Below are 16,698 nucleotides of genomic sequence, written 5' to 3' on the forward strand. Positions count from 1 at the left end.
GAATACGTTTAACAAAAGGTATCCAAGATCTGGACCTGAAAACTACAAAGCATGCGTACAGAAGTTATAAAAGATGAAATCATTGAAGGAGTATGCTATGCTAATGGATAGAGAAACTCACTATTGAAAGAAATCAATTTTCTCCAAACGGACCTGCAAGAGAACACAAGTGCACTCTAGAGCAGTTTAGATCCAGCAGAATAGTTGGAGGATACCGACAAGTTGATTCTAATGTTCATCTGGAAATGCAGTGGGCCCAGTGCTCCCAAAAATACAGGAAGTAAAGAGTATATTTTGATGCAAGGGTTGACAAATGTACCATTAGAACAGAACACAGAGTCCAGACTTGAACTTACCCATGGGTAGACGCTTGATTTATTGTGAAGTGGACAGGAAAGACGGTCTCTTTAACAAATGGTATCAGGTCAGGCAAATATCCCAACTGGGGGAAAATTCCCTTCCTTTTTTTAACTTAATTTTTTTTCATTGAGATATAGTTGACATATATCATTATCTTAGTGTTAGGTGTAAAACATAATGATAGGATATATGTACATGTTGTGAAATGATTGCCACCATAGTCTAGTTAATATCCACCACAATACATTGTGTCAAGATTTTTTCTTGTGGGGATCCCTGGGTGGCGCAGCGGTTTGGCGCCTGCCTTTGGCCCAGGGCGCGATCCTGGAGACCCGGGATCGAATCCCACGTCGGGCTCCCGGTGCAGGGAGCCTGCTTTTCCCTCTGCCTGTGTCTCTGCCTCTCTCTCTCTGTGTGACTATCATAAATAAATAAAAATTAAAAAAAAAAAAGATTTTTTCTTGTGATGAGAACTTTTAAGTTCTACTCTCCTAGCAACTTTCAAATACACAAGATAGTTACCGTGACTGTTGTTTCCATGCTGTACATTATATCCTCAGATCTGATCTTATAACCAGAGGTTCATACCTTTTGACTCCCTTCACTCATTTTGCCCACCCCTCACCCTCTGCCTCTGTAGCTATGAGTTTGGCATTTTTTTTTTTTTTTTTAGATTCCGCATATACATGAGATCACAGGGTAGTTGTTCTCTGCCTGACTTCTTTCAATTGGCATAATGCTCTCAAGGTCATTCCACGTTGTTGTGAATGGCAGCATTTCCTTTTTATGGCTGAATGATATTCCAGTGTGTGCATACACCACATCTTCTTCCATATCCGTTCATCCACTGATGGGCACTTGGGTTCTTTCCATGTCTCAGCTATTGTAAGAATGCCGCAGTGAACATGGGGCTGTAGATAGCTTTTTGAGTTAGTATTTATGTTTCCTTCAGATAAATACCCAGAAGTAGAATTGCTGGATCACAGGTAGTTCTATTTTTAAATTTTTCAAGGAACCTCCATACGGTTTTCCACAGTGGCTGCACCAAGTTACATTCCCACCAACAGTGCACGAGGCTTCCCTCTCCTCCTCATACTTGCCATTCTAACAGGGGTGGAGTGATACCTCATTGTGGTTTTGTCTTGCATTTCCCTGATGATGAGTAATGTTGAGCATCTTTTCATGTACCTGTTGGCCATCTGGACATCTTTGGAAAAATGTTTATTTAGGTCCTCTGCCCACTGTTTAATTGAGTTGCTTGTTTTTGCTATTAGTTGTTTGAGGTCCTTATATATTTTGGATATTAACTCCTTATCAGATATACAATTTACAAATACTTTCTCCTATTTTGAGAGAGGATGTCGTGGTTAGAGGCAGCAAGAAGGGCCTTCTGTGGTGCTGATACAGTTGTATTTCTTGACTGCGGAGGTGGTTACACAGGTGTGATCCCTTTGTGATGATTCACTTGTTGTATCTTATGACTTGTGAATTTTTATGGATGTATATCAGACTTCAAAAGAAACAGCTTTTAAAAACTATATAAAAATATATTCAGAAGAGTGGACCCATTTTACCCCATTCCCATTTTCTACAGATACTCATTTTTATTAGTTTCTGATTGATTGTTCTAGTGATTCTTTTATAAAAATAAGTATATTTAGGGGCACCTGGGTGGCTCAGTTGGTTAAGCATCTGCCTTTGGCTCAGGTGATCATCCCAGGGTCCTGGGATCGAGTCCCACATCAGGCTCCCTGCTCTGTGGGGAGCCTGCTTCTCCCTCTTCCTTTGCCTGCTGCTCCCCCTGCTTGTGCTCTCTCCCTCTCTTTCTCTCTCAAATAAATAAATAAAATCATTTAAAAATACATTTATATAATGTACATGCTCATTACATCCACCACTTTACTGGCCATGAACTTTTATACTTACTGCCCTGCATCTTGCTCTACTCTTTTAACCTTTAGCTTCTTTCTGCTGACCACTTGCTCATATTTGCATAACTAGGGAGACTTCCTGAGTGACCCTGATCAGAGCCCAAATCAGTTTATATTAACAAAACATCTCTCTGGCACTGCAGCTGTCCTCTTTGCCACATAGATTGGCACCACAGTAGGATTCAGTTGGGAACACAGAATGTAATTCCAGATCCTGCTGAGCCCAGAGTAAGGCTCCTACTTAGAGTTGGTGCCTCTTCATTTTGAGGGGCTGCTAGCATCCTGCAAGCCTTACAGCAGTGAGCTAGGTGACAGAGTGCCCTTTTGGTGCTTTTGTCCAGGTGACAGCCCTTTTGGGGAGCAAAACTGTTCCATAGGGAGAGAAACCACCATAAGTTCTCTAGAGAGTGACCTCATCCTTGTTTCAGCTAAGGATGGCCAGACATTTTTTTTTAAGCTTATACCATGAAAAAGACCAAGATGCAAAACAAAATTGGAGAACTGACTCTAGAGGAGGTAGAGATGATTTAGAGACTGGGGGAGAACTTTTAAAAAAAGTAATCATTCCCAGAATGTTTGAGGAAATACATCCATAAACCCAGCACAGGTTGCTAGGAATAATTGGAGAACAGCAAAGAATTTTTATGAAACTAAAGATATAATGGATAAAATAGAAAATTCAGAAACTGAAATAAAAAGTCAAGGAAGGGATACCTGAGTGGCCCAGTTGGTTAAGTGTCCAACTCTTGATTTCAGCTTAGGTCATGATCTCAGGGTTGTGAGATTGAGCCCTGCTTCCGACTCTGCACTCAGCACAGAGTCTGCTTAAGATTCTCCCTCTCCCTCTCCTTTTGCTCCTCCCCTGCTTGTGTATGCTCTCTCGTTCACTGTCTAAATAAATAAATAAATAAATAAATCCTTAAAAAAAAGTCAAAGACATCCAAAAAAATTAAAATAGAAGAACAAAGACATAGAGGCTCAACCCAAGAGGTACAATATTTATCTAAAAGGATTTCCAGAAAGAAAGAACAACAACAAAATAAAATAAGTAGGAAGGGTATAAAGAAAAATATAAAGACACTTTTGCAAACCTTCAGATTGTAAAGACCCATGTAATATGCTAGGTAGTGTGAATATGTACATGCAGGCTTTGCATACAGTGAACAAAGAGATCTCAAAGTTTGACTCTAGGACACTGATTCCACAGCAATCATCTTAAAATCTGCAGAGCAAAAAATACTTTAAGATACAGATTTTCTTGTTTATTATAAGGGAGAAAAGACAGTGGTTCAATTACCATGCTTTTACAGACAAATCCAGCACCCACACACCCTGGGTCACCAGGCCCCCTGTCCCTTCTTCTCTCTTCTTCCCTTTGAACAAATTGCCTTGGGATCTCCCCATGGGATCTGTGAGAAGTGAGGCTAGGTCAGGGTTCCTAGGGCAGAGGCTCCTTGCTTGGTGGGTCTCTAGGTGATATCTTAGCAGAGACCCCCTTCTGCACACACAGCTCTGTACGCACTTCTTTATCTTGTCCGGGAGCAAGTGGCTAGGCTCTTTTCTCTGGTTTTCCTCAGTGTTGGGTGCAGTCTCAGTCACATGCCCCTTTCCAGCCTACCCCTCCTCATTGATGGGAATGCTATCCTCTGTCTTCCTTGGAGACACCCAAAGAACAACCCCACTCCGTGATCAGATTCAGCCCCCAGGGGGATCAGCTGTCCCATAGGACAGCCACCTGCAGGCCTTCTCACCCCCCTGCTTGGGCTGTACTAGTACATTCCTCAGTCCTCCCCTTGGTCCCTATGTGTGTCTCTATTTCCTGACTACTTTGGGCCACATAATGTAACTGGGTCGGCAAAATGCACTGTGTCTTCTCACTATTACCTGTGAATTCAGTGGTTCTTCTAAGCCACTTGAGTGGGGATGGGGCTGGGCTGGCTAAGGGCAGGGGGGGTCCTTGGGCATCTTATGTCAAAGGGATGTGGCCTGCTGCAGCCACCCCTGCCCACTCCCACTCCCCACCCTCTGCCTCTGGGAGTACCTTGCGTATGTCCAGCTCCTTTCCCTCAGACCCCTGGAAGAGGGGAATCCTTCAGAAGGAATGTGGCTCAGAATCTCCTCAGCCAGAGTGCAGATTCACTGGCTGAGAGGAATGAGGGCCTCGTTGTCTGCAGCTAGTCTACTCTTCAGTCCTCTTGGCCCATCCTGGCTACATGACAGCCGGGCAGAGTGGCATGCCGGCTCTTGTCCCTGGGCTCTGCCCTTGAGCAGCTTCCTGGCCACTCTCACTGCTCCCTGTGTTTGCTATGGAAGCGGGTCTAGCTAGGGTTTCGTAGGACCCAGAGAAGCCACGGAGGACCCAGAGAAGACCCTCTAGAGGGGGAATGGGCTCAGGGACCAGGGTTCCTATGGGCAGTAGGAGGAGGTATAGAAGGGAGGTGTTGCTTGGGGGCCAGAAGGACACTCAGCAAAGTGGGAGGTGGGAGGTGGCATGAAAGAGAACAGCAGGCAGGAAGCTGCCAAGGTGGCAGGGAGTTCTAGCAGTTGAGACCTATGCCTGAGAAACTGATCCTGGCTGCAGGGTGGACATTGACAGTCAGGGCTGAGGCCTGCCGCCGGGGGTGTATGTCACCTGAGCTGTGCCAGTTGGTTTGGCTCATTTGTTCTGGGGATGGTAGGAGGCAATGGGGCCAGGGCCTAGCCATTCAGTCATGGCTCTGGGCCCAGGAGCTAGAGCCGCACTTTGCCTCCTCCCAGGCTATGCTCCTGTCACTGGAATGTGCCACCCTGTCCGCAGCTGCACTCTGAACCACGAGGATGGCTTCTCCTCAGCATTCGTGGTGGCCCATGAGACTGGCCATGTGTAAGTGGCTTCACTTGTTGCATGGGGAAGATCATGGCTTGGTGGGGAAATGCCCTGTATGAGGAGCACTTGGGATGTGAAGTCCTGACCCCAGCACTGCACAGAGCAGGCCTGAGGTCCAGGTTCTACTGAGGCAACAAATCAAAAGACCAGTTGGGTGTTGGTGGCCTTCTAGGCATTATGCCATTCAAGCCCCTGGGTGTGGGGCCTCCTTACCCCATTTACACATGAATAACTGGGGTTTTGAGGGAGTCTGGCCCAGAATTAAAGAGCTGGAGGTGGGGAAGCCACAACTCCATCCAGGTATGTAGCCCCCAAGCACCCCCTGAATTTGGGGAAACCGCAGGGCCGCTGGATCTGTGCAGGGACGTGAGTACATGCTGCTGAATGTGTGGAGGTTCTCGGGCCTCTGCCGTGTGCTCCCACACTGCCCTGGCTTTCAGGACCCAGCTGGTGGAAAGCCTGGCTCAGGGCAGACCAGAGAAAGGAAAGGCACGGGGAGCCGCTGGGGAGGCTGGGGTGGCCCCCTGGCTGCCTGGCAGTGCAGCCCTCCCAGGGGAGGGTCCAGTGAGGCTGCCTTGCCCCCGGCCCCTTCCCGCGCAGGCTGGGCATGGAGCACGACGGGCAGGGCAACCGCTGTGGCGACGAGGTGCGGCTGGGCAGCATCATGGCGCCCCTGGTGCAGGCGGCCTTCCATCGCTTCCACTGGTCCCGCTGCAGCCAGCAGGAGCTGAGCCGCTACCTGCAGTGAGTACCGTCCTGTGTCCGCAGGACCACCCTATAGCCTGGGCCCTGGGCTCAGCTCTGGGGCGCAGGTGCCCCCGATGTGCCTGGGCCCCACCCGAACTCAGGTTCAGTCCTCCAGCCTAAGGTGTGGGGAAGGGAAGGGAGAGCCAGGAGGTTAGTGTTTGTGGCAGGCGAGGTCCCATGGTTAGGGGGCCCGGCCTTGGATGGAAAGTGGGCACCCTTAATGCAGCAGCACCCTTAATGGGGTCCCTGGGTGGCTCCCATCAAGGAAGAGAGAGGCAACAGGGCTGAGGGCTGGAGTGTGCAATGGGCCTCGTCCCATGGCTCGAGAAGGGCCTAGAGCTGCCTCAGGGGCTGTACGCTCCCCCTGAAGGCTGCTTGCAGCACCCACGTGTCCCCTCACAGCTCCTATGACTGCCTGCGGGATGACCCGTTTGCCCACGACTGGCCGGCGCTGCCCCAGCTCCCCGGGCTGCACTACTCCATGAACGAGCAGTGCCGCTTTGACTTCGGCCTGGGCTACATGATGTGCACGGCGGTGAGTGTCAGAACGCCTCTGGGGACCCCTGCCCTGTCTGGCGAGCTTCTTAGGAGGTGGCTGGGGTTGGCATGGCTCTTGAGGGCAGGACGGAGCAGGCTCTCCCTCTGTACCCGCTGCCTCTCACTGGCTCCGGCCCCCAGTGCCTACCTGGCCAGTCCAGATGGGGTCCTAGTAATAAGGGGCTGTGACTGGGAGGTCACCAAGGGGTGGGGGGAGGGCTGCTGGTGAGGCCCCTGTGCTGCCTGCAGAGGTGGGGAGGCCTTCCCCAAGGAAGAAGTGAGTGTAAAGGCTGAGTGAAGGAGAGGACATTCCAGAAGGCAGGAATCAAACGTGCAAAGATCTAGAGGTGAGGAAACAGCATAGAGAGGAGCAACCACTTGTTACTGGGGTCTGGTGCCAGGGCAGAGCCAGCAGCAGGAAACCCGCGCATCAGAATTGACTGTACCTGCTGATCAGGGCCCACCCTGTCCAAGGCAGTGTGGCAAGAGCATTACTGTCTGTTAGCATCTGACCTAATGCTGCTCTCAACTGCAGGAAGGAAGGGAGGAAACAAAGTATTCCCATTTTACAAATGAGGAAACTGAGGACCTAGGTAACACGCCTAAGGCCACAGAGCAAGCAAGTGGTGGACTCGGGTACTGATGCAAGTGGTCTAAGCTCTTGCACAGCTGCCTAAAGAGCTTGGTGGGCTTGATTTTCATTGCCACAGGGAGCTCTAGAAATGTTTAAAGAGGGCGGTAGCATGGCCAGGTCTGAGTTTCAGGTGGATCCCTCAGGCACAACCTGGAGGAAGGGCTATGGATATAGCAAGCATAAAGGCCAGAGAAGAGGTGACTGTGGCGTCCAGGGAACAGAGGCCAAGGCTGAAGCAAGACAGGTACAGGGGGGAGGGCTTCAGGAGGTAGAGTCCTCAGCCCAGGGTCTATAGGTGTCCTTGAGGCCCTGCAGTGACAGCCCCTCCCTGCCACTCGTACCCAGGCCAGAGGGATGCCCACGAAGCCTTCCTGCCAGGTACACTGGCTCCCAGCTGTCTGTCCAGGCTCCAATACAAGTGCAGGGGCCAAAGCCTGGGGGTTGGGGATGCCCCACTGCCGGAGAGACATGAAGCAGCCGCTGCATTCTGGAGGTTGTCCCAGCCTCAGAATCACGGGGAGCTCAGGGCACCACACAGGCCTGTCCTGGGCAGCCGAGCTGTGCCTGACTCCGCCCTGTCCAGGAGGACCCTGGGGGACAGGGTGAGGCCCCTGGAGGGTCCCTGCAGTGGGAGGCAGCCTGGCGAGCTGCTGGTACTCTCTTCCAGTTCCGGACCTTCGACCCCTGCAAGCAGCTGTGGTGTAGCCACCCTGACAACCCCTACTTTTGCAAGACCAAGAAGGGCCCTCCCCTGGACGGGACCATGTGTGCACCTGGCAAGGTGAGTCGGAGCAGAGGGCAGGCCGTGTGATATGCACGGGCTCCAGGGACAGGCACTGCAGCACGGGTGGGGAGAGGCCTGGGGCCTTCTCAGGGGACCCTGCCTCCTTTCTCATAATGCTGCATACGTGACATCCCAGACTCTCTGCACCCCTCTACTTGCAACACACTAGTTTTTCTTTCAGAGCAAACCTGGTGTCCCACAGCTCCTCTCTGTGCTTCAAGAGGAGCTTGGGAACCCCCTCATCTGAGGAGCAGTTTCAGGGTTCCCACAGCCTTCTTTCCCCCCATGGACACTGTGAGTGAGTGGGTCACCTCACTTTAAGGCCAGCATTGGAGGCTGTTGGCCACCGGGTCCCAAGGCTCAGCATTAGGCTTCGCCTTTCCATCCCTGTGGCCTCCGTGTATGCCCCCTGATGGGCACATTGTCCCTTGAGGCAGCTCCATGGCTGCTCCTGGCACCTGCCAGCCACCCAGACCCACTCCTCATCCTCCAGCAGCTTGACAAAAGGTGGGCTTTTCTCACCATGTCTTTTCAGCCAAAACTCTGGGCTTGATTCCCATAGGCTCATATAAGATCGCGTGCCTGCTCTTCAGTCAGTCGCTTGCTGCGGGCTAGCTTATGTAGGTGAGCCTAAACCTGCATGACCACCCACGAAGCCCCAGACCTGAGTGGGGAGTGCAAGGGGTGCACATCAGCACGCGGGCCCCAACATCAGGCCCCCCAAGTCAAGGCCCCCAGGCCATCTGGGCATGAGGTTCTTCCACGCAGGTCTAAAATTCTGGCTAATTTTAGTTCCTGATAGACCTTAAAGATAGAGGTTCCCAGGCTCACCCCTGCAGATTTTGGTTTGAGATGAGGATGGGGAATTGTGTTGGTTTTTGTTTTTTTATCTTTTAAACTATGGTGAAATTTGTACAACATAATATTTGCCATTTTAACCGCGTTATACAATTCAGTGACTTCTCAGTATATTCAGTGTCTTGCAGCCATATCATTAGGTAGTTCTAGAACTTCTTCATCACTACAAAAGGGGAGCCTATTAAGCAGTGACTCCCTGCTCCCCTCCTGTCTCCTGCCCCCTGGACCACTAATCTGCCCTTCTGTCTCTGTGGATTTGCCCATTCTGGAATTCTAGAGGAGCAGAATCAGACAGTATATAGCCTTTTGTGTTTTTAAGGTTCATCCACTGTAGCACATATCAGTGTTTTTTTCCTTTTGATGGTTGAGTAATATTCCACTGTGTGGCTAGATGATAGTTTGTTTATATGTTCACCCACTGATGGACACTTGGGTTGTTTCCAACTTTTGGTGCTTGTGAATAGTGCTGCTGTGAACATCTGTGTACAAATTTTTGTTTGAAGATCTGGGAATTGGTATTTTTCAGGGTGAGCCTAGGTGATTGAGCCGTGCCCCCAGACTCCATGAACCGTTAGAAGTTGGAGGTGAGATGTTGTTAGTAATGTGCCAGGGACCTCATAAAGCCAGAACTGACCATATAGCCCTCCTCCCCACAGAAGTTCAATGGAGGGCACAGGGGCTTGGAAGCATTTGCCACAGCTCCTGTGACAAGCTCAGTAGACACTGAACTAGGGACTGAGCCTAGCTCAGCATGGCTTCTCACCCCACCCTCGGTCCTCACTTTCGGCCATTCCACCCTGCATAGGCAGAAGGCAGATGGAGCAGGAGTCTGGCCTGAACAAGTGTAACCACCAAGGGATCCCAGCCACTGGGAGAAGGTGGGCCAGGAAATGCCTGCATTTCTGGAATGCCAATTGCCCTCCCTTCTCTTGTGGGGCGGGGAGGGGGCAGTCTGGTGAGGAAGGTGCACAGATATAGCCAGAGTGCTTCTTACAGAAACCACTGACCTGGCCATTGCCCTTCATTCATTTTTTTTTAAATTTCTTCATTCATTCTTTTTGGTGGCATGATCCTTTATTCATTTAGCCCAGTAAATACAATTATATTTTATTTGTTAAAGAGTAGAGCTTTGCTGAATGTGTTTGGGGGCAGAGCTGGGGCTGGGCTCAGCCTGCCCTGGTTCCCAAGAGCACAGAGTGAAAGCTGTCCCACATCAGGAATTCTTGGTGTGTGAAGCTGTGGGTGGAGAGGCAGGGGGAGAAGCATGGGCACTTTCTGGGGGCTTATCAGACTCCTCTGCCTCTGTGTGTTTGTTATCATTTAATATGCTACTCATCACTGTGTGATTTAATACTTGGGAGGCAGCCATCCCTTACCTTTCCCTTTCCAGAAAGAAAAGCCACAAGGGCAAGGAGAGAAGGGAGTGAGGATGGAACAGGAATGAAGGACTCCTCAGGGATGAAGGCTATGATGAGTCAGCTGCCCTCCGGGGGGCCCCCAGTAGGGGGTGACAGAGTTCAGGCTCAGGACACAGTGTGGCGACCTGGGATCCTTATCGTGCATACTCTCCAGCAGCTCATCCCAAGCGCATTGTCCCCTCTTGTCCTCCCCAGCCAGATTGTTCTCCTTCTTACTCAGTTTCATGTATTATCCACCATCTCCCAAAGAGAGCAATCCGTATCTATATTCCACACACAGGGATGACCTGGAGAGAGCACACACAAGAACCACCTGCCCTCCACTTTTTGGTTTCATGCTCGTTTGCTGTCTGGCCCTGGGTCAGACACAGTGGGGGCCAGGTAGGCAGGGGAGGTCTGCGACACCTTTGGGGTTCAGGGCCCCATGCCTCAGAGAGATGAAGCAGAGAGGATCAGGGTGGTGAGGAAAGAGCAAGAGCCGGTGGTGCAGAGCTCTCCCATGAGATCAAGAGATGGGTTTGGCTGAGAGAGGAGAGGGGAGCATGTTGCCCTTGGACAGAGAAGTGGGTAGTAGGCCTGAGCATCAAGCTGCTTGGTCATCTCACATCCGTATTTATTCATCCATTCACATCCATCACATGTGTCCGCCTCCTCTGCCTCCTTCCGACCTCACCATCTGTGAGGGTTAGCCATGAGCATGAAGAGACAGCTGTTACATGGCAGTGAGGATGGGGCCAGGGAGTGGCCTGTCAGGGAACTCAAGCTTCCCTGTCACTGACCCCACTGAAGCCGCAAAGGTAGGGAGAAGTGAGATGAGAAGTCCAGGTGGGAGATGATACAGAGCAGGAGCCTGGGGAGGAAGGCCAGTGAGGGCAGATGAGATGGGGAAGGGTGGTGCTTTAAAATACAGCATATTAATATAAAATTTGAGGTGGAGTGAGACCAACAGACCAGAAGATGATTGCCAGTGAAAAAACAGTTTCTCACAGATCCCGAAAGGAAGGGCTACAAGGTGCCACGTGTGGAAGCACCAGGATGGGTCAGGGGGCAAAAGGTGGGGGCGACTGTGCAGAAGGGGAGGTGGGTGGACAGATGGGGTAACTGGGTGATAAACATTAAGGAGGGGCGCATGATGAGATGACACTGGGTGTTGTATGTTGACAAATTGAATTTAAATTAAAATTTTTTTTTTTAAAAAAGGGAACAGGCGACCCAGGATAAGCAGGCTTAGAATTGGCCAATGTTACACATATAATATCAGTGGGCTGTGGGCCAGAGGGACTGCCCTTAGTCCTCTGGTGCCTGCCTCTGGGGTGATTCCGGCAGGGAATGCTGGCCTTGAGAATGACAGTCTGACAGAGGAAACCCTGGATTGGTTGGTTTGCATTTAAAAATCACACTACTGTATGAGTTGTTTACTATTACTCTAGAGATTGGCTAATCCTGGGAGGGGCAGGCACTTTAGGGTCTTTAGGTGTCAAAGCATTAGAATCCAGAAAACAAAAGACATAGTGACCCCACATGGCTCTCCAGGAGGCCATGGTGATAGCCAGCTTCTGTCTCTCCCTGTTCAGTTTGCTGGCGACAGGCATGCCCAGGATACTGTGGAGCAGGGTCAGGTCCAGCACAGGGGGCACTCCCAGGTGCCTCTGCTCTGCAGGCCAGGCTGGTGGGCTCACACAGGGTCAGGGCAGAGGGTGTCATGCAGGCCCAGGGAGGAGGTCAAAAATGACTCCTGCCTCAGTGTATCTGTTGGCAGGAAAGAGTCCCCCATTTGCTCTCACATTTGCATGTGGCATCTTGGGGAAGTGATACCCACCCTCAGTTTTCGCGAATTCCATTTCAGAAACACGTGCCCCATGTAAATGCCCTGCAATGCTCCTGTATAAAGCTTCCTATTTCCCTGCATAGTTGAGAACTGGCAGGCAGACATAGTGACAGGGATAGCTCAGAATCTGTACCTGGGAGTTCGAGCCCTGGGTGTCCTTCCTCACATGGGACCTTGAGCCATCCTTTCTCCCTCCAGCAGGTCACCTAAGTAAGTGTCCAAGTCACTTATCCTCACAGCTCCCTGCTCGGGACACGCTGGTGGGTGGAGGAAGGTTGAGGATCTCAGTGGTTCAGAAATGCTAAACATGCACTTCTCTGAAACAGGGCAGTCCTGCCTCAAAGGCTTTCAGACAACCCAGCAGAATTCCTAGCCTGCTGAGGTGCGTCAGCGCGCTCATGGTACTTATCCCATGAGGCAGCCCATCAGCCTGTTGTGGTCTCAGAATTCACTCAGGAGAAGCAACTTTATGCTTTTAAATGTTCAAGCCTCTCTGTTGCATGGAATATTTGTAGGCATTTAAACTTATGTTTATAAAGCATTTTAAAAACATTACACATGTTTGTAAAAAATAATAACCCTAGGGCGCCTGGGTGGCTCAGTTGGTTAAGCGTCTGCCTTTGGCTCAGGTCATGATCACCAGGGTCCTGGAATCAAGTCCCATGTTGGGCTGTCTGCTCAGTGGGGAGCCTGCTTCTCACTCTGCCTCCTGCTCCCCCTGCTTGTGTTCTCTCACTCTCTCTCTCTCTGTCAAATAAATAAGCAACATATTTAAAAAAATAAAAAAATAAAAATCAGCCATTCAGGAAGAAATAAACCAAAATATTGGAAGGGTGGCTTCTGGGTGGTGGATTTAAGGGTGAGTTTCCCTTCTTTTCGTCTTGCTTGGTGTTTTCTACAATGCATGTGTATTGCCTCTGCTCATTTGGACCTGAGCCTGTGGAGGAGGTGGTCCTCCTCACACTGTGGGCGTGTGGGATGTCAGAACCCAGCTCCCTATTTCCAGACTTGGGACCGATGTGTCCAACAGGGACAAGGAGACCACTGTCTGGCCTCCTCCATTCCTCCTGGTCCTTGGTTCCCTTGACCAGCAGTGACATGGAGGTTGGGTCCCAATCCTAGCCTTCAGAGATGCAGGAGCGCTCACTCTCCGGTGTCTTAATCAGTTCGGGCTGCTGTCAAAAAAATGCTACAGACTGGGAGCTTAAACAGCAGATATTTATTTCTTACAGCTCTGAAGGCTGGAAGTCTGAGATCAGGGTGCCAGCATGTTTGGGTTCTGGTGAGGGTTGCAGAATCCTCTTTCTCACATCTTCTTAAAAAGGCACCAATCTTAAAAGAGGTTTTACCCTCATGACCCATCACCCCCCAAAGACCTCCACATTCTAATACCATCACATTGGTGCTTAGGCTTTCACATATGGGTTTTGGGAGGACACATTCATTCTTACCTGGGCCTTCTTCCTTGCCTTGTACCACCAGCTAGGGGGCCAGCAGCCAGCATTTCTGTAGGTTCTTCGCCTCCCTTCCATGGTTAAGTGAGGGGCACTGTGGGGTGAGAGATGAGGTAACCATGGCCTGGAAGGACATGACCAGTGTCACCAGTGGCCTGCATGCAGCCAGGCCTGCCTGACCCCAGGCTTGCCAGCTGTGTAACAGCCTTATGATGATGGAGCCATTGGCCACTTGCCCAGAGCCCAGAAAGGGGAATCCAGAGAGTGGCAGCCTCTGTCACACCTCACAAGGGCTCACACTGGTGTGAAGGCAGGACTGGGAGTCCCTGGGTGGGTTAAGGAAGGGCAAGAGGTCTGTGTCAGGAAGAAGGAAGGAAGGAAGGAAGGAAGGAAGGAAGGAAGGAGCAAATAGGGAGGAAAGAAGTGAGGCAGCCTCCCGAAGAGAGTTGTACACAGGGATAGGGGAGGCAGGAAAGGGCCCTTCTGAGAGATGAGATCCAGGACAGATGCCTGGCAGTGACTTGGGCATGGAGGTGGCATCATGGCTCCCTTGGAATGGATTCTGAGACAAAGATCCGATTGCAGCCATCTTTCTGGGGAGCGCTTACAGGAGGATCACCATCTATGGGGAGAATGAGGCATCAAACAGCAATATGGCCACAATATGGGTGTCAGGAGACCCTACCCAAAGCTCTGGGCTGGCAGAGCTCTGAAGCTATGCCCAGCCTTGACCAGTAGTTGGTTATGCCTGTCCCCAGGAAAGAGGCATGACTCTGGGACAGGAAGCACACTTTGGCTGTGCATGTCCTAAAGAGGGACTCAGTTGTGAGCATGAGCAACCAACACACTTCTTGGCTAGGGGGAGTGAGAACCTGAGCCTGGAGGGGGATTTCTTCTGGCATCCACTGCACTGGATGTGGGGGAAGGAAGTGGGGTGATGGGTTTCCTGAGCAGAGGCATTCCCAAAAGCAGGGAGGAAAGACAGTGTGGTCTGTTCAGAGAGCAGTCAGCAGCCAGGCACCTGGCATGGTGGTGGGAGATGAAGCAGGAGGGGTGAGTAGGGAGCTGGTCATACAGGGCCTTTGATACCAGGCTAAGGAGCTAGTCTGAATCCTACAGCGTGGGACCCTGCAGAAGGTTTTGAGGAGGAACAGAGGTAAATTTATCATGAAGCTTAGGATATATAAACTCCGGGCTTCTCACTTCCACAGGGCCCCTTTCAGGACCCCTCCTGTGTTCACATGGTCATGTGTTTTCATAAATTTTGCAAAAGTATATTTTAACCATAAGATCTAGCCAATTAAGATCACTTCTCTTTTCACTCCCTCTCCCCTTCCAACATACTTCTTTCACTGGCATTAGAGTGGCAATAGGTGCTTTGTGGCTTTGGCTAAGGAGAAATTGCATTTAAGGTCTACTTATTGGCTTATTTACATGGTCTCAGTATCTTTCATGTACAGCTAAGTTACTGTAGTTGTCCAGGGGTAGGAATAATGTCCAGAGGCATTCCTACCACCGCCTCGCCAACTCATTCAGCGTCACTGTGGAGTATGTGCTGTGTGTCCCCTCTGATCATTGGACAAAAGGAGCCTCAGCTGGACCTAAGGTCACTACAGCTTCCATACTGACGATAGTTTGTTTGCTTTTGGGGGTCTGTCTTGCAGATGGGCTCCTTTAAACACAGATCCTACTTGGACGTCTCTTTAAAAAGGCTAAGTGTAACCAGATGGCCTGCTTGTTAAAAAGCTGTCCACGCCTCACAACATATGTACTACAAAATATAAAGGTGCTAAAATAAAATCCCAAAGACCAGGAGAGAAATCTGAGTGCAAATGGGATGCAAAAAGTTTATTTGAAATGTTGATGAAGCTTGAATATGCCAGTTTAACTGCAATTTTGAAAGTTGTTCTGGAAGGCTTCAATAAAATAAGAGAAATGACAGGCTTCTGATTCAAATAGATGGATAAAAGTACCTTCTTCTGTCATTTTCAAAATTATGTATTGAAGAAAATTCAGATAAAAATTAATAGAAAATGAAAGGGAAAATGGAGTAAAGAAATCAGGAGAAGTAACACCGAAGTCAGAAACTTAATTGTAATAAGAAAAGGGGGATCCCTGGGTGGCGCAGTGGTTTAGTGCCTGCCTTTGGCCCAGGGCGTGATCCTGGAGACCCGGGATCGAATCCCACATCGGGCTCCCGGTGCATGGAGCCTGCTTCTCCCTCTGCCTGTGTCTCTGCCTCTCTCTCTCTCTCTCTCTCTCTGTGACTATCATAAAAAAAAATAAAAATAAAAAATAAAAAATAAAAAAAGTAATAAGAAAAGGTCTCAGATCAAACCCCAAAGCAGCCATTCATTAGGAGGAAAAGGTAAATATCATAGGGAAGTAACAGGTTCTTGAAATATTTGACAATCCAGTTAATGAAGGGGAGTGAATCTGATGAACACATGGGAGAAGCATTTAAACTTCTTCCTGACTTGACATGAAATGTTGACAACATGAAAGACAATCCAAAGCTCAGAATGTTGCCCCTACAATAGTCAATAGCAACTTACTGAATGTTACATTTAAAATCAGGCTCTAACCAAGAAAACTTGAAATGCCCTGACATCCACATCAGGAAACAGACTAGATAGCAGTTTCTCCAGATTTGATTATGTGAAAGTTCCTATGACACCACCAATACCTTCTCTAAATTGCCAATTATTTAAAAAAGAAAATATGTCCCTCAACATGCTAGAGCCAGAGTTAGCAAGCTGTCACACACAGACCTAGGCCACCTGCCACCTGGCTCCCCGCTCCCCAACACCTTTACTAAGATGTGATTCACATTTAAAATTGCCCATTTAGGGGTGCCTGGGTGGTTCAGTCAGTTAAGCGTCTGCCTTCAGCTTAGGTCATGAACCTGGGATTCTGGGATCAAGCCCCCGTGTCAGGCTCTCTGCTCAGTGGCGAGTTTGCTTCTCCCTCTCCCCCTGCTTGTCTTCTCTCTCTCTCTCTCTGTCTCTCTCTCTCTCAAATAAATAAAATCTAAAAAAATAAAATTGTCCATTTGAAGTGTACAATTCGGTGGTTTTCAGTATATTCACAGAGTTGTGCAACTATCACAACACTCAAATTTTAGAACATTTTGGTCACTCCAGGAAGAAGTGCCATACCCATTAGCATTCTCCCTGGTTCATTCTCTCCCCTCAACCCCTGACCAGTCCTGAGCAATCACTAATCTACTTGCTGTGTCTGTAGATTTGCTTCTTCTGGACATTTCTTATCAATGGAATTGT

General features: G+C 49.6%; 1 protein-coding gene across 1 annotated transcript in view; it reads left to right on the forward strand.

Annotated features, from left to right (window-relative positions):
- ADAMTS2 (ADAM metallopeptidase with thrombospondin type 1 motif 2) overlaps window positions 1–16,698 on the forward strand; it is a 223,555-nt gene that overhangs the window by 170,209 nt on the left and 36,648 nt on the right. The window contains exons 6-9 of the mRNA XM_038551648.1: window positions 5,049–5,154; window positions 5,758–5,901; window positions 6,307–6,439; window positions 7,743–7,856. Of these exons, the coding sequence (XP_038407576.1) occupies window positions 5,049–5,154; window positions 5,758–5,901; window positions 6,307–6,439; window positions 7,743–7,856 (497 nt within the window). The remainder of the gene's footprint in view (window positions 1–5,048; window positions 5,155–5,757; window positions 5,902–6,306; window positions 6,440–7,742; window positions 7,857–16,698) is intronic.

This window comes from Canis lupus, chromosome 11 (assembly GCF_011100685.1).
Source record: "Canis lupus familiaris isolate Mischka breed German Shepherd chromosome 11, alternate assembly UU_Cfam_GSD_1.0, whole genome shotgun sequence".
In the NCBI taxonomy this organism is placed as follows: domain Eukaryota; kingdom Metazoa; phylum Chordata; class Mammalia; order Carnivora; family Canidae; genus Canis; species Canis lupus.